General features: G+C 59.7%; 3 protein-coding genes across 5 annotated transcripts; 2 read left to right on the forward strand and 1 right to left on the reverse strand.

Annotated features, from left to right (window-relative positions):
• The first annotated feature begins 824 nt into the window (after positions 1 to 824).
• TOR2A (torsin family 2 member A) lies at positions 825 to 4979 on the forward strand. The gene is made up of 4 exons (XM_058038123.1): positions 825 to 1190; positions 2273 to 2448; positions 2783 to 2910; positions 3448 to 4979. Exons 1-4 carry the CDS (start codon positions 984 to 986, stop codon positions 3690 to 3692), a joined length of 756 nt encoding a protein of 251 aa, XP_057894106.1. The 5' UTR covers positions 825 to 983; the 3' UTR covers positions 3693 to 4979.
• Positions 4980 to 5495: 516 nt separating this feature from the next.
• On the forward strand, positions 5496 to 8185 carry PTRH1 (peptidyl-tRNA hydrolase 1 homolog). The gene is made up of 5 exons (XM_058038509.1): positions 5496 to 5561; positions 6266 to 6485; positions 6649 to 6748; positions 7341 to 7386; positions 7794 to 8185. Exons 1-5 carry the CDS (start codon positions 5496 to 5498, stop codon positions 7977 to 7979), a joined length of 618 nt encoding a protein of 205 aa, XP_057894492.1. The 3' UTR covers positions 7980 to 8185.
• A 1166-nt stretch (positions 8186 to 9351) lies between these two features.
• Positions 9352 to 15505, reverse strand: CERCAM (cerebral endothelial cell adhesion molecule). Of its 3 annotated transcripts, none has more exons than XM_058038124.1 (13): positions 15358 to 15505; positions 13813 to 13923; positions 13514 to 13631; positions 13300 to 13434; positions 13007 to 13211; positions 12816 to 12935; positions 12629 to 12705; positions 12353 to 12459; positions 12116 to 12248; positions 11801 to 11928; positions 11521 to 11724; positions 10375 to 10611; positions 9352 to 9734 (listed from the first exon to the last, which is right to left on the reverse strand). In XM_058038124.1, the coding sequence occupies exons 2-12, from the start codon at positions 13884 to 13886 to the stop codon at positions 10377 to 10379; spliced, it is 1536 nt and encodes a 511-aa protein (XP_057894107.1). In that variant the 5' UTR covers positions 13887 to 13923; positions 15358 to 15505; the 3' UTR covers positions 9352 to 9734; positions 10375 to 10376. The 3 variants fall into 3 exon arrangements, with proteins under 3 accessions (XP_057894107.1, XP_057894108.1, XP_057894109.1); XM_058038125.1 differs by lacking the exon at positions 15358 to 15505 and adding an exon at positions 14457 to 14586; XM_058038126.1 differs by lacking the exon at positions 15358 to 15505 and having other exon boundaries at positions 13813 to 14281.
• Positions 15506 to 15797: the final 292 nt, after the last annotated feature.

Genomic DNA, 15797 nt, shown 5'->3' on the forward strand with positions numbered 1-15797 from the left:
ATATATATATATATATGAGCAGAGATGCAGGATCATCACCTCCCTGGCCAGCTGACAATACTCTCTCTAATCCACCCCTGGATCCCACTGGCCTTGTTGTCCCTCAGGGCACACTGCTGGCTCACAGACCCTTGTTGTCCAGCAGGACCCCCAGTCCTTTCTGCAGAGCTGCTTTCTGTGTCAGCCCCGAGGCGGTACCGGTGTTCGGGGCTGTTCCTCCCCAGGTGCAGGACCCTGCATTTGTTGAATTTCAGGAGGTTGTCCTCTGCGAGACGGTCGCGGGTCCCCAGGGCACGAGGGGACAGAGGGGACAGGGACCCTGCCCAGGTGGGGGGCGGGGCGATGTGGGACAGGCCACGCCTCCTTAGTGTATAACCACGCCTCTTTGCCATGGCGGGTCTTTCTGGCCCCGCCTCCGCGCGGGGCACGCTGGGAGTTGTAGTGCGGGCGGTGCGGAAGCCGCGGCCGCCATGGCCCCCGGAGCGGCCCCGGTCCCGGTCCGGGTGCTGCTGGTGCTGCTGGCGGCCGCCGCCCGCCCCGCCGCCGCCTGGGATCTGTGGGCGCTGCGCTGCGGCTTCTCAGCGGACTGCGAGTGCGGCTTCGGGCCCGACCTGCGCGGTCAGCAGGAGCGGCCGGGCGGGAACGGGGTCTGGGGGCAGGGGGACCCTCAGGGGCGGGGGGCGCGCAGCCGCCGAGGCCGGGGGGCAGCAGGGGAGGGAGTCCCGGGAGGCAGCGAGGGTCTCCAGGAGAGCCTGCCCGAGGGGGTCCCGGGAGGCAGCGAGGGTCTCCGGGGAGCCTGCCGGGGGCACCCTTGGAGCGGGGTCCCTCAGCCGGGGATGAGGGGCCCAGCGGGGCGGCCCCAGGGACGGGACAGGCAGCGGTGACAAGCCGCGTTCTCCAAGTCCTGGTTTCACTTCGTTTCAGGGCTGGAGTTCGACTTGGCCACGAACCTGGTGGGGCAGCCCCTGGTGAGGCAGCAAGTGATGAAGGGGCTGAGGGGGTTCCTGGAGAACCCGAACCCGGTGAAACCACTCGTGATGTCCTTCCACGGCTCCACAGGAACAGGCAAAACCTACGTGAGCTCCATGCTCATCCGCTACCTCTTCCAGGGGGGGCTGCAGAGCCCCTATGTTCACCACTTCTCCCCCATCGTGCATTTCCCCCACGCTGAGCACATAGAGCAGTACAAGGTAAGGGACACTGCTCAGCAGTGCCACTTCACTGGGGGGGTTTGGCTGTGTCTGGGTTGATCCTCTGTACATATGTATTCAAGCTGTTTCCTGAAGTGCAGCGGGAATAAAAGCTCTTTGTTTTAACCTCTCAGACAAACATAGCTGAGAGAGTGGCTCCATACACTGGCTGAAGGATGCACTAGTAACTGCAATATACTCAGTTATTACTTTCGTCCTCTCCACAGCAGTCCCTGCCCCGATCATGTTCTCATTCTTAAATATTTACACAGCTCTTTGAACACACAAACAAAAGTGCTTGTCTTAGATGAAAGGCACTAAAATTTTCCCATTGCTTTCCAAACAGCCTGATGGCTGTAAAAACCTGCATATCACTAGACTTGTAATCCCCTCTCACAGAGCACACAGCTCCCTCACAGCAGCTCCAGACTCTCCATGGTGCCATTCTGTCTCTTAGAGCTGAGAAAAGAGAGAAATCAAAATGCCAGATTTTCAGCAGAGTGGGAATTCAGCACACCTGGACCTTTAGTTTCTGGGCGTTTGGAGAAGTTATTTGTTGTATTGTGTCCTTAGAGGAAATGCTTTTGGAAAAGTAAATCCCTTCCTGGCTGAAGTGCTTCAGTGAGGAGTTTCACATGCCCCCAGGCAATGTGAGTGGTTTTGTGTGGGCTGGGAGGTACTTTCACCCATGATAAAGAGCTGTTCTGGGTCAGTGCAGGCACATGTTTCTACATTAGAACAGGAGCTGGCAAGAAGCTGGGAACTGTGGATACAACAGGCAACGAGAAGAACGTGGGGAGCTGTAGGAGTCTGAATATCCAGCTTTACTGTGCTGCCTCCTCCTTTAAATCTGTATAAAAAGATCTACAGTGGTTTTAAAAAGCTGGTAAACACCACTGTGTGAAATCCAGAATAAAGGGGCCTCCCCAGCACTGGGTGTTTCAGCTCCAAGTGTGTGGTGCTGTGCAGGGACACGCTGCTCTCAGCACCTCTGGCTGTGTTGAGCTCCTGCTCAGCCTTTTCTGGGCTGTTTGAGCCTTCCTGGCCCTCTCACTGCCTCACACTTGTGGGGTTTTTCCTAGGAAAGCCTGAGGCGCTGGATCCAGGGGAACCTGACCAGCTGTGGACGCTCAGCGTTCCTCTTTGATGAGATGGACAAGATGCACCCAGGCCTGATTGATGTGATCATCCCGTTCCTGGGGCCCTCGTGGGTTGTGTACGGCACCAACTACCGCAAAGCCATCTTCATCTTCATCAGGTGAGAGAGGCCTCTCCACGGGCCCTTCCAGCTCACTGCTGCCCATTTGGGCAAAGGTTGCACCTGCCTCAGGGCACAGGCTTGCTTTGCCTTTCCTTCTCCAAGCCTTGAGCCTCTCCACATGCCAAGAGATGCAATCTCACAGTGAACAGACAGATCTGGAGAGTGTGAAAAAGCCTCCTCTGCTTGTTATTTGGCTGCCTCTAGAGGAGTTATTTTGGGCCAGGCAGCTGGGAGCTGCTGGCTTGCACTCTGCAGGCTGGTGGGTGTCAGGTGCCACCTGAGACACCGTTTTCCTGGCTGCACAGTGGATAAGGCTCTCATTCTTGTGCAGCAATGCAGGAGGGGAGCAAATCAACAACGTGACGTTGGCTCTGTGGCGTGCCCGCAAGGACCGGGAGGAGATCAGCCTGCAGGACCTGGAGCCAGCCATCTCCAAGGCCGTGTTTGAAAACCCTGAGAGTGAGTCCATGGAGCTGAGCTCCTCCTGTAGCCCCACAGCCCAGCACAGGCAGCCAGGCCTGTTCTAGGAAGCCACCCACACCACCTGCTACCTCCCAGGCAACCAGAAAGGGACAAGGGGGTTTTGAGGAACTGGAACTGTGATCCCCTTGAGGTTTCCTTCCTTCTGAGCCAGCAGACCTGTTGCCATATTTAGCAAAGTTCTTGGGAGACAAGGTGTGTTTGCAGCTGGGAGCTGGCAGACAGCACAGCACACCTGCCAGAACAGCACTGAGCTATATTGATCCCCACTGCCTGCCTGCATCTGCTTGCCTTGCCCCTAGCACAGGGAGCAGAGCTTAAATTCTGACTAGACAAGCTAAATCCCCCCATTTCTGGGGGAAGAAACTCTGTTTGGGGGGGGAGGTGACAACTGATGGGTTCAAAACCAGCAAGATCTCAGCAGAGTACTTTGACTTCACACAAAGCAGCTCTTTGAATTGCAGGGACTGCAGAGCCTCTCTGAAGGTAAAACCTTCTCTCCCTTTCCTTGTGCAGGTGGCTTCTGGAATTCTGGGATCATTAATGAGCATCTCATTGATTTTGTTGTGCCTTTCCTCCCACTGAAGCAGCACCACGTGAAGCAGTGTGTTGTCAGTGAGCTCGTCCAGCAAGGCCTCGAGGTGCGGCCAGATGTCGTCCAGGAGGTGGCTGACAGCATCCCCTACTTCCCAGAAGAGGAGAAGTTATTCTCATCAACAGGCTGCAAAACTGTGGCCTCTCGCATCAGTTTTTTCTTCTAGTCACTGGCAAGGGCCTCTCTGAGATCCACATGGAGCTGGAAAGCAGCCAGGGCTGGTGGGATGTGCAGTGGGAATGGTCTGTGTGTCACTCCCCACAGCACAAGTGCTCTCCTGCTGAGCTCTCTCCAGCTCCAAGGAGCCCGCTGCAGGATGCAGCTGCAGGACCAGGTGCAAATTATGTAATTTAAAGCACTTTACTGATTGACTCTTGGCCAGGTAAAGGTGGATCCACCACCTGAGACATGTGTGATGACATGGGGAAGATGCTGAGAGGGTCTGCAGTGTCAGGGAGGTGCTCACCCTGTCAGCAGCACCCCTCCAGAGCTCTCTCCACTTCTGGCAGCTGTTGATACCCAATAGGTTAAGATTCTGAGCCCATATAAGAATATTTCTTCCTTACAGCATTTTAACAGGTTTTTTTAAACCTTTTTAAGCATAGCTGTGCCTCAGCTCCTTGGCACAACCTACTGGTGCTGACTCCTGTGAACACCTCAACATGGCAACCAAGGTTTCTTTTCAAGGAAGTTTTAGAGCCACCCACATTCCAGTTTCCTTTCACTGTGAATAGGTGCTTGGTAGCTTCAACACCAATGAGAGGGGTAATGTGGGAGAGGGGAACACCTGATCTGCCATGAGCCAGGCTCCCCTACCACCCCTTCATCCATGTTTCCCCTAAGGGCCAAAGGATTTCCCTGTAGCAAACCAGGAAAACAGCAACAAAAGACTTCTTGCTTGTTCTACCAGCCGTGAAGAATCTCATCCTACCTCCAGGGGAGCCCACAGTGCTGCTAACGGTTTTGAAAATTCCTTTTATTCACTGATGGTTTCTCCAGCAGAGTTGGTGCTATGAGCTGTGGAGCTCCTTGTACATCCTTGTGCTGGTCAGACCTTGCAGGCTTTGGCTGGGCCAGCAGCCATTCGGCTTCTGGGGAGTGTCACAGTGGGGACCTGGGGACAAGTTAGAGAAGATGAGTGCTCCAGACTGCCAAGCAGGGGATGCACAGCCTGGCTTTTGCCCTGATTTTAATGTCCTCTATGCTGTTATGGAATAAGAGGTCAGGGGAACCAGAGGGATGGGTGTAAGGGCACTTTGCAAATCTTCCAAAGCTCTGCTTGTTCCCTGTATGGAAATGAGCTGCCAGTGCTTGGGGACCATGCCAGCTCCAGGCCTGAGCTTTGGGGATTTTAGACACCACCCAAGAGCTGGCCCAAAGACAGAGGCAAAAAATTCTGCCTCTTGCAAAAATACGAATTTCTAATTTTAAAATAAATCTTATAAGAATGAAACAGTTTAAGTCTTTACATGGATTCCTGACTGCGGGTAGTGTGGAAGGACTTGGAAGATTTCCAATTTCCAGCACAGCGATGTGCTGCTGGGCTGGGGAACTGTCCCGGTGCCCTGGAACAAAGCTGTGCCCTGCTGGCCGGGTGAGTGGAGACGGAACGGGCACCGACACACAAACCGCGGGGCCCAGTGCTGGGCATTCGCTGCTCCCGCGAGTCCCCCGGGGACATGCAGAGCCGCTCTCCATGAGGGGGGGGGGGGTTCCCAGGCCGCGGCGCCCTTTAACGCGCCTCACCGTCCCCACCACAACCAGCCGGCCCGCGGGGCATTATCACAGCGGCGACACCGCCCCCGACACCGCGAAACCACCCACGACACCGCCCCGGCATCGCGACACCGCCCGTGACACCGCCCCGCCGCCCGCTAGAAAGATGGCGGCGCTGCCCGTAACCAAGATGGCGGTGTGGGCGGGGCGCTGAGCGGCGCCGCGCAGTGACGTCACGCGGGCAAGGAGGGCGATGCTGGCGGCGGAGGTGGCGGGGAGCGCGCGAGCGCTCGTGGGGCGGGCGGGGCCGCGCGCCATGGTGAGGGCGGGGGGAGCTGGACTGTCAGGGGAACGGGGCTGTGAGGGGAGCGCATGGAGATGGACTGTGAGGGGAATACGGGGAACGGGGCTGTGAGGGGAGCGCATGGAGCTGGACTGTGAGGGGAATACGGGGAACGGGGCTGTGAGGGGAACGGGGCTGTGAGGGGAGCGCATGGAGCTGGACTGTGAGGGGAATACGGGGAACGGGGCTGTGAGGGGAGCACATGGAGCTGGACTGTGAGGGGAATACGGGGAACGGGGTTGTGAGGGGAGCACATGGAGCTGGACTGTGAGGGGAATACGGGGAACGGGGCTGTGAGGGGAGCGAATGGAGATGGACTGTGAGGGAAACGGGAATCGGGGCTGTGAGGGGAGCACATGGAGCTGGACTGTGAGAGGAACGGGGCTGTGAGGAGAACGGGGTGGATCAGGACTGTGAACCGAGCAGACGGAGTGGGGCTGTGAGGGCAGTGCCGACGAGGATCAGGTCATGGGCGAGCACCGGCAGCACGATCAGGGCTGTGAGGGAGGCACCGAAGGAAGAGTGAAGGGAATGCTGTGGGGATTGAGGCTGTGAGGACCCGGCCAGCTGCGGGGAGCATGGAGGGAGCAGGTGTGAGCCATGCTGGAGGGGATCAGGCCCGTGCAGGGACAAGGGCCTCATGGTGGCCCGTCAGAGCCCTGCTGAGAGCTGTCATGCAGGTGGCCGGCCTGGGCAACTACGGGATGCGAGGCACACGGCACAGCGTGGGCATGGAGGTGCTGGACCGGCTGGCCCGGCAGCTGGCGGTGGCCGAGGGCTGGCGGGTGGACAAGCGGTGCTGTGCTGATGTGGCCCTGGCCACAGCCCACGGCCTGGAGCTGGTGCTCCTCAAGCCACGGAGGTTCATGAACCTCAATGGGCTCAGCGTTGCCAGTGCTGGTGAGCAACTGGGTCAGCCCCAAAGCCTCTAGTGGCACCAGCCCCCTGTGACAGCCCTGCTGTCTCCTTGCCCTCCATGGCTCACTACAGCCCCACTCTGCAGAGTCAGGGCCTGGTGAGTCTGTCTCCCCTCATTTCTTAGGTTGTATTTCTGTTTCCAAAGCTGAGATCTACAGCCTTGGCCCCGGAGACGTTTACCTGGTTCACGACGACCTGGACAAGGCCCTGGGCAAGGTGGCAATCAAGCTGGGAGGCAGCGCAAGGTATGGGGTAGCCCCAGCTCCCTGATGGTGTGAGCTGGTTTGAGGCTTTAACATGCCCATACACGTTCATGGGCTGTTCTTGGCTCCAGCCTTGCAATGTTTTAGCTCTTGTCCTGGACTCGATCTATTGCAGAGGCAACAGCTGGCTGTTTGGGCAGCCTCCCAGTTCCTGCCCTGGCAGGGAGGGCAGGGAGCCTCCTGGAAGCAGCTATGGGCTGGATTCAGCCCACATGGGTTTTTTATAGCACTCTGCCTCTACTGTGCCTGCCCAGCACCAGACATTTAACCTAGGAAAGCTTCCACTGCGGGATGGGGCAGGTACGGTGCTGGGTCCCAGTGCTCAGTCACACATGTGACTGAGCTGTGACAAGAACTGACACACACAGAATGTGCTGTCCTAGCCCTGCTTCCCTAAATCCCCCAGCCAACTGCTCTGAGCCCCCAGGGCTGGATGTTCCTGCAGAACCAGGACATGGGGACTGCAGCCCTTGGCTGGGACCACGTTCCCACATTCGTGCAGCAGGAGACCCAGGGCTATATGGGGAGGGTGTCTCTTACAAACTAAGTGTGGGTTTTCTCTTTCTCTCTCAAGGGGACACAATGGGGTCCAATCCTGCATCAGTGCTCTGCAGTCCAACGTGAGTGGGTGTCAGGTGAAGGGGATCAATCCTGTGCCCCCCTCAATGCACAGCTTGTTCCCCCACTCCCATTTTTCTGATTCCTTAGAAAAGCCCCTGCTCCCTTCTCCCCCTTCTCTCCTTCCCCGTCATCCTGGAGGGCTGTTGTCTGTTTGGCCGCCTTGGAGGACATGGAAACAATTAGCTGGAGTGCCTCTGCCAGCCCTGGCAGGAGCCTGGGATCTCGGCACAGCCCAGCTAAAGCCTCTTCCAAAATTATGTTTCTTGGAGCAAGCACTCAAAACCACCTGGAAAACATGAGGAGCTGTTCCCTTACTGCCCAGCCCCACTCTCAGCACTGTCACTGTGCCTAACTCTGCCTGCACTCTTGAAGGGAAGCTCCCCCAGCTCTCTCCCTTCCTCCCCAGGAGATGACCCGGCTCAGGATCGGCATCGGGCGGCCAGAGGGTGACGTGACAGTGCCCAACTATGTCCTGTCTCCGTTCAGTGCTGGGGAGAGGGAGAAGCTGGAGCAGATCCTGGCCCAGGCAGTGACCTGCCTGCTGGAGCACATCCAGAGCCGAGTACCTGCAGAGCCAGGGGACAGGGGCTGACACAAACCCCCAGGACCCTTGTGACTGATGGACAGGGTGCTGCAGGCACTCTGGAGTGACCAGGGAGCTGGAGCAGAGCCGGCCCAGCCTGGCTGGGAGCTGGGGCAGCCTCCTTCCATGCCCACACCAATCCAGGCAGCTCGTGTCCCACTTGAATCCCTGCAGAGGCTCCACGCCTCAGTTTGGCACAGAAATGAAATAAACCCTCACCCTGACTCTGGCCTGCTCCTGCCTCTCTTCCATGCGCCGCTTGCCAAGCTTGGGTTGTCCTTGGCACTGCAGCTCCGTGTTCCCATCCCTGTTTGACCAGCACAGCCTGGAGGGAGGCTTCTAGTGAGAAATGGGGAGCAATAGGAGCTACCTCTGTAGAGTCCAAAGGCACTTCAGTCTTGCTGAGGAACTGGCAAGCACAGAGAGCCTGGAATCCCATAGCGTGCTGCTCTGACTGAGCTGCAGCAGTTTCAGGGCTGGCCTCACAGTGTTTTTGAGTTCAGTGGTTTTGGCTGAAACTGTGGAGTTTCCAACAGCTGCAGGAGTTCTGGCTTCCCACAGAGCCGCTGCAGGTCTCGTGGAGAGCACAGCCTGAGGCAGTGTGTCCTCACCACTGCTGTGTCCCAGAGTGCTGGGTGTGCCAGCATGGCCTGCCCAGCTCTGTACCCAGGAACACACACACCCAGCAAAGGCAGCTCCTCTCCTGCATCCCAGCAGGATGGAACAAGCACGGGACCCTTGCTGGCTGACGTATCCCACAGCGTTTCTGTCGCTTCCATGCTCTGCTCCAGCTGGCACCAGACATTCTTCTGCTCCATCCCCAGCTCCTGAAGCACTGAGGCTGCCTGGACCAGGGGAAAAGCTGGGAAGCAAAAGTGTGCCCAACCTGTCATCCATTCCTCACCCATGTCTACACTGGCTGGGACCCCGCACTTACAGAACAGGCACTTAGCCTTCTCCTCCCTGTTCTCCAGGAGATCCACTCGGCTCTTCAGGTCCCGTGTGATCTGCAGCTGGTTGTTTTCCTTCCAAAGGTCCCTGCTGTAGCTGTTCAGCCTGCCCCAAATGATGATTTCCCGAATCCCTTGGTAGTCTCAGACATCTCTCTGGGTGTCTGCTAGCAAGGCCTCCACCTGTTGCTCCATCACCTACACTCCCAGGGGAGAGCTGAGCTCTGTGAAGATGCCACCCACCTTTCCCACCCGGACCCCAAGGGTGAGCTTCAATTTCCCTCCCCCCACCTCTCTCCTTCCCTCTCTTTCCCCCTTACAGATTTTATTCCCAAAGTTCCCAGCTGGGGGAACTGTCAGACCCTCTCATCTGCAGCACTGGGGTGACACCTGGGATCTTGGGGCAATGCCAGCACCCAGCACACCAGCTCAGTCAGTCTGCTTTAATCCTCCCTGGGCTTCCACCCAGGCACGGCACGAGGGACAAGCCCAGTCAGTGGCAGGAGGCCACCACGTGTGCCAGCCCAAAGTCCACTCCCCAAAGTCCAGGCTGGTGGAGATGGCAGAGTTGGCATTGATTGGGACTGTCCTGGAGATGTGTCCTCAGCAGAGATGGAGCAGAGCGCTCCTCTGGTCTCTCCACTTGGCAGGGAAAGGCTTTCCTGGGGCAAATCCTGCCTTGGGTGGATTCGTCACATGCAGATTCGAAGAACCCTGTGGGGCTCTGTCCAGGGCAGCTGCATCTCCTGAGTGGGAGTGGGCAGTAAAAGGTCCTTGCCCCTGGTGCTCCCAGCTGGATCACAGTCCCTCATCCCTAGGAGGCACGGACACAGACATCAGTGGTCACAGCAGAGCAGCCCCAGCGTGTTCACGCCTGCAGCGAGGCAGTGGGAGGGCTGTGTTCCAGCCTCCCCCGGTCTGGCAGCTCCCAGGGCACTTCTGCTGCCAGGACAAGCAACCTCAGGCAGGGAAAGTCTGACCCAGCATTAACTGTGTCCATGCTGCCCTGGGGCTGAGCCAGTGTGGGTCGCCTGCCTGCCTGCATGGCCACAGCCCCAAGGAGACACACTTCTGAGGGGAGCAAGCAGTGCTGGGCTGAAACGTTCCCCTGGGAGATGCCACAGCTCCTTCCACACTTTTGCAGCAGGAAAAGGAGCGTTCACCCTTCCTCATCTGAGGGGCTGGGGAGCAGTATGGACTCAGGGGGATGGAGGGCCCTGTCCCCAAATCCCCTCCAGCCCAGTGCAGCCTCACATGGGACATCTGTGTCCCCACCCCTTTCCCCACCTGGAAGAGATAGTCTGGTCCCTGTTTCCCAATGCTTTGAGTCTGACAGGGAGAGCTGCTGCCCCATGACAAAAACAAGCTAGGCATGTGGGACACATCTGAACATGGCGCGTGCAGGGAGACACTCCCCAGCTGCTCTGTCCCCTGGGTCTCACAGCCTTGCTCACCATCAGAGCTCGTCACGGGCCGTGGAGCGGAGGTGGCCAGCGCTGCCCCGTGGGTCCCTCAGTGTCTTCTGCGAGCCAGCCCAGTCAGTCTTCTTGGCATCATCATCCCAGATGGTGGAGGTCTCGGTGTCACTCAGCCAGTTGCTGTCCCCAGCGTAGTGAGTGGGATAAACCAGGAGGGGGTGAGCTGAAAACACCAGCAAGTCCCGTGGGGAGAAGTGCCGCTTGTAATCCTCACTGGGGAAAGGGGAGCAGACCCAAGAGAAAAAACTGGCTTACAGAGGAGCAGACAGAGGAGAAAAAGCACTGGGAAAATCAAATCAACCACCCAGGGAAGGCTCCATGTAGGGCAGGGAATAGGGAGGGATGTGGGGTAGCAGGCATGGAGCCGGGGAACGCTGGGCAGGGACTGTGGAGGGATTACAGAGAGGACAGGACCTGTGGCTCCCCACCAGCTGGGGCCGGCTCTTGGCACAGAGTGGGTCTCTGGCACAGCATCCAGCTGGCCCTGAGACAGAGCTGTCTGGTGCTGTTATGCCTGCAAGCAGGGGGCTTCCAGCTGCTGCTGGTGCATGTGCAGAGCCCTAATCTGTTCCTCCGTCCACCTCCAGCCTGCCTTTTACATGCCTGATCCATGTTTTTCTCCATCCTGCTCATTGGGTTTCCCAATCCCTTCTCTCCCAGGACACCCACCCACCCACTGGTGCTCACTCACCCTCTAAATTGCCTCCCCCTGCCCAGACAAAGCCTTTCCACTGACCCCCACCCCAGAGAGGGGCATGAAAGGGCTCCAAATCGGGGCTGAGACCCTCAACCAGGGGCAGGAAACCGCACAGCCCCCCAGCACTAGGGTACAGGGGGCTGCTCCCTGCCCCTTGCCATGGGGCCAAGACCCTGTGCAGGGCCCACACCAAGCCCCAGCCCTGTTCCCATTCCCCCACCCCATGCTGGCAGAGGGCCATTTTCCAGCAGCCAGAGGCCAGGCAGCAGTGAGCTGAGAATGAGCTCATGCTACAGATGTTTTCCTCCAGCATGAGTAACGCCTGCAAGGGGGGAACTGGGTGAGGTGGTGACGGCAGAGAAGAAACACATTGTCCCACATTGGCATGGCCAGGCCAGCACCCTCCTGCACAATCTGCTCCTTACTTGGGGTGCTTGTCATACATGATGGGCAGATACTCGTCCACGGGCAGCATTTTGGAGAGGGGTTTGGTGGCCAGCAGCTTCTGTGCCCCGTGGTGGGAGATGGCGTAGGCCAGCGTCCAGTACGAGTACCCGGCCACCACCAGGTTCCGCACGCCTTCCACGGGCGCCTCATCCTCGTCGTTCACCTGCTTCCTCCCCAGGTAGCTGTGGGGTGGCCAGGGAGCCATGAGAGCCAGCCTTGGGGCCCCCCACCCCACATTCCCCTGGCCCCAGCACCTACATGAGGTCCCAGTCCTGCTGTGCCCGCTCCAGCTCGTCCATCAGCCGCTGCAGCCGTGCTGGGAAGGCAGCCTCGAAGCGCACGTCATCCTCGAACACCACCGACCGCTCCAACCCCCGGGACACGATCTGGGAGAGGGGACAGAGGTGCCAGCCCATCCCAGCACCGCTCTGGGCCATCCCAGCACTGCTCTGGGGCCACTGACCCTGCAGGACACCCCTTCTCCCCAGGTCCTCCAGACATCTGAGATGCTCACAGGGTCCCTGCCCACTGCTGGTGGCCCTTAGGGACCCCGTGGCCGCTGTGGCCCCATACCTCCTTCCAGATATTGTAGTGGCTGAGGAAGCAGCCGACCTCGCCCTTGGTGAGCGTGCGGCCGGAGAAGGGATCGTAGTACCCGGGCAGCAAGTCCACACCCAGCACCTTGATGTCACTGCTGTTGAGGGTGCTGCAAGGCAAGGGGCTGCATCAGTGAGGTGTGCCACCAGACACTCCCTGTCCCCTCCCCACGGTGACGCCAGGGGACTGGCTGAGTGGTCCCCCCATGGTCACCTGCCATCCACAGCATCCACCACCCGTGGAATGATCTCCAGCTCCTGCAGGGATGCCAGCATTCGCTGCCGCCGGTCTGGCCTCCGCACCAGGTTGATTAAGAAGATCTGGGAAGAGGAGAGCCCCAACAATGGGACACGTTGTCATGAGGGACACACAGGCTACTGCAGGAGGGGGACAGACGCTCAGCCTTTGTCATGGATAGATGCAGTCAGAGAGATGGACACAACCAGAGGGATGGACAGGGGAACATGAATAGCTCCACTGAGCACTTACTTCATCAAAGCCCATTTTTGTGAGTGGCCTGGGCAGGAGAGAAATGTGCCTGGAGCGCTGCATGGGGGGACCATCCACTGTGGAGAGAGGAGACAGTGGAGCCCAGATTCCCCTGGCTGGGAGCTGGGGCTGACAGCCCTGTCAGGACCTGGAGGCCTCCAGGACCTCTCCACCCATGGGCACTCACCCATGGCCTCCAGCGTGAGATGCACAAAGTTGGCATGATCATCCTCCAGCGTCTGGTGGGCCTTCACAGGAACATTGATGTAACCAAAGTGGTGCTGGTTGCACACGTGGACCTCCACACCTGCCGGACGAGACAGGTGAGCAGCACAGCCCCCCCAGCCCCTGCACCCCCAAAACCCCCATCACCCTCACCAGCCTCCTGGCAGGAGTAGGCAAAGACAATGATGTCATCGAAGGCCCAGGTGTAGTTGGGGTGGGGCGGGTAGAAGGCCAGGTGTGAGGTCTCCTCCTTGCGCAGGTCGATCAGGAAGGTGGCGTAGACCATGGGCACGCGGAAGCAGCCCCGGCGCTGCCGGTTCTTGGTGGGGAAGTAGTCGGGTGTGCGGCGATAGAAGCCCTGCAGTATCACACCCCACAGTGCTCCATGGCAGAGAGCTCCTCCACCACGGGGCTGTCTCATTCTCCAGGGATTTCTGGGGACCCACCTGGGGTGTGATGCCACACCAGAAGTTGGAGTAGAAGGTCTGCGAGTCCAGCATGGGGGCCACTACTGACTTGTTCTGCGCCATGAGGAACTTGAGGGTCTGGTTGTTGGTCAGGATGCTGTCAGTGTCCATGAACTGCAGAGACAGCACAGGTTCTGGAGACGTGGAGAAGCCCACCTCAGCCTCCACCCCACCAGTGCCCCAAGTCCCTTACCAGGATGTAGTCTGCCTGCTGCTCCCAGGCGTAGGTGAGAGCTTCCTGCTTCAACTTCATCACGTTTTCATAGCGTTTGTCACTCCAGTGCTTGGGACCAAGCTCATCAGGGTAGGAGCTGGGCAGGGGGAGGCAGGGGTTAACCTCACTCGCTGGGAATGCACAAACTCGGTGCAGGCTGTTCGTGCCAGCAGGCTGAGTCAGCCCCACTCCGCTGAGCTCCTCCTGGTCCCCAACCAGGGAGGGTTGATGCTGCTCCAGGAGCCCCCCAGCCCACACCTGCCTCCATCCAGCCTCACCTGGGCTCCTCTTGCACCTTCAAGGCCACCGAGTGATAGTCCTGCCCCACAGCCCCCAGCCACTCCTGCAGCATTGCTGTCGTGTTGTCCGAGTTGTGGTCTGTTGCACACCTGGGGTGAGGGGACATCAGCCTCTGGGGGTCCTCCTCAAGGGACAATCAGGACCTCACCCTGCACTAGAAATGCTCACGGGACCAAAAGACTGAGCCAGTGACAGACTTGCTGGGAATGTAACGTGTAATTTGAAGGAACCAAGGCTGTGCAGGCAGGAGGGGGAACACTAACTGCTAATTTCTTCCTCGGTGCCACTGCCACCCTGGCTGTTCCACAGCTGCCACCCTGCATCCCAGTGGCAGCCCTGGACGTGTTCTCCTCACCCCAGCCTTGTGACTGCCCACCATGAGCACAGCAGCACAGCTGCTTTGTCCCCCTGTCCCTGCACCCCGCAGTACCCCTGTGTGTCCCACTGTTCCAGCAGTGAGAGGAAAGGACTCAACAGCAAAAAACCTCCCTTCCTGAATATTCCCTTGCTGGGCACCATCAGCATTCCCAACTCTCCCACCTGTCCTCAGAACAATGCAGCACAGACAGAGCTGAGCCCACCTTGCACTGGGCCAAACCCCAAGTTCCCACACTCCTCGAACCTGTCAAAGAGCCCGGGACATCCCCCAGGCGCTGGTGTCATGGGGATTTGAGGGAAGAAAGCAAGATCTGTATCCCTCCAGCTCCACGGGCTGCTCTTGAAACTCCCTGCAGGATCCTGTGGCCAGGGATTCCCGGGGGTGCAGCGGGTAAAGGTGAGGACCCCCCTTCCCCTTCCCCTTCCCCTGCCTGCAGCCGACCCCCGCCTCAGCCCCGCCAGGATCCCCCGCCTCAGCTCCCCCGCCAAAGCAGCTGCAGAAAAGTTTCCGACAAGCTCAGGCGACAGACGGCAGTGGCGCGGCGAGGAGACAGGAGACTCCTCTTCCAGCCAGCCCCCGGCACGGGAAAGGGGCTTGGGGGTGAATTTGGGAAAGGGAGCCCGAGAGTGTCCCAGTGATGCAGAATCCCCTTGTGCCCGGGGGTCCCCGCTCTCATCAGCCCCACGGCTCCCCCAGGGGAAAGGCTGGGGTGCAGCCCTGCACCGCGGGCAGCCCGAGCCCCTCCCGCTGCCCTGCGGGGTCCCACACACGGGGCAGAGCCACCCCTCGCATTGTGGGGCTGGGGACGCTGCCACCAGCGGGGTCCCTGTTCCTCCCGAAGGTCCCTTTCCCCCAAAGATCCCCATTCCTTCGAATCTGTTCTGTGCACCCAAGAGCCCCCAGGTCCCCCACTCTCCCGCGTTTTCCTCCGGGTCCCTGCTATCCTCGGCTCTCCATTCCCCTCACAGCCTCCCCTAATCCCCGGACCCTCCTTCCCCCCCCCCCATCCCCGTTCCCCGCTATCCCCGCGGTCCCTGTGGCTGCAGCATCCCGGCTCCCCCGCGATGCCCATTCCCCACAGCCCTGTTCTCCCCCAGGACCCGTGCCACTCTCTGCCCGCTCCCCCGGGGTCCCGCAGCCTCACCACAGGGCGATGCTGCCCGCGGGATAGTCCAGGCGCTCCAGGGCTCCCAGGCAGTGCGGCAGCGAGTGCTGCGCGTTCCGGGCCAGGAGGGCGAGCACCAGGCGCGGTGGGGCCGGCCCGGTGCCGGTGCCGGTGCCGGTGGCCAGCAGCACGAGGAGGGCGCAGAGCGGCCCCGCGGCGCCCATGGCGGAGGCGGCGGGCGGGGAAGGGGCGGGCTGGGACCCGCCGTGCTCAGCGCACCCCCCGCCCCCGGCCCCGGCCCGGCCCCGCCGCCGCAGCGAGCCCCGGGGGCCGGGCTGGCTCGGGCTGCCTTAAATAGAACCGAAATCGGTGCAGAGCCGCGCAGAGCCCGTGGCTGGGGGGAGAGAGAGCGGGGACACCCTGGGACCCCTCCCGAGGATGCTCCAGGGCATCCCCGCGGCACACGGGCGGGTCCCCAC

This window comes from Melospiza georgiana, chromosome 20 (assembly GCF_028018845.1).
Source record: "Melospiza georgiana isolate bMelGeo1 chromosome 20, bMelGeo1.pri, whole genome shotgun sequence".
Classification (NCBI taxonomy): domain Eukaryota; kingdom Metazoa; phylum Chordata; class Aves; order Passeriformes; family Passerellidae; genus Melospiza; species Melospiza georgiana.

Coding starts and splice junctions, on each gene's coding strand:
- CERCAM (XM_058038125.1), bottom strand. CDS start 14,497: ATGACACCAGCGCCTGGGGGATGTCCCGGGCTCTTTGACAG. Junction 12,460..12,628: donor CAAAAATGGGCTTTGATGAA/GTAAGTGCTCAG, acceptor TCCTCTTCCCAG/ATCTTCTTAATCAACCTGGT. Junction 11,929..12,115: donor ACTACAATATCTGGAAGGAG/GTATGGGGCCAC, acceptor CCCCTCTCCCAG/ATCGTGTCCCGGGGGTTGGA.
- PTRH1 (XM_058038509.1), top strand. CDS start 5,496: ATGCTGGCGGCGGAGGTGGCGGGGAGCGCGCGAGCGCTCGTGGGGCGG. Junction 6,486..6,648: donor GCTCAGCGTTGCCAGTGCTG/GTGAGCAACTGG, acceptor CTGTTTCCAAAG/CTGAGATCTACAGCCTTGGC. Junction 6,749..7,340: donor AAGCTGGGAGGCAGCGCAAG/GTATGGGGTAGC, acceptor TTCTCTCTCAAG/GGGACACAATGGGGTCCAAT.
- TOR2A (XM_058038123.1), top strand. CDS start 984: ATGAAGGGGCTGAGGGGGTTCCTGGAGAACCCGAACCCGGTGAAACCA. Junction 2,449..2,782: donor GCCATCTTCATCTTCATCAG/GTGAGAGAGGCC, acceptor ATTCTTGTGCAG/CAATGCAGGAGGGGAGCAAA. Junction 2,911..3,447: donor CGTGTTTGAAAACCCTGAGA/GTGAGTCCATGG, acceptor TTCCTTGTGCAG/GTGGCTTCTGGAATTCTGGG.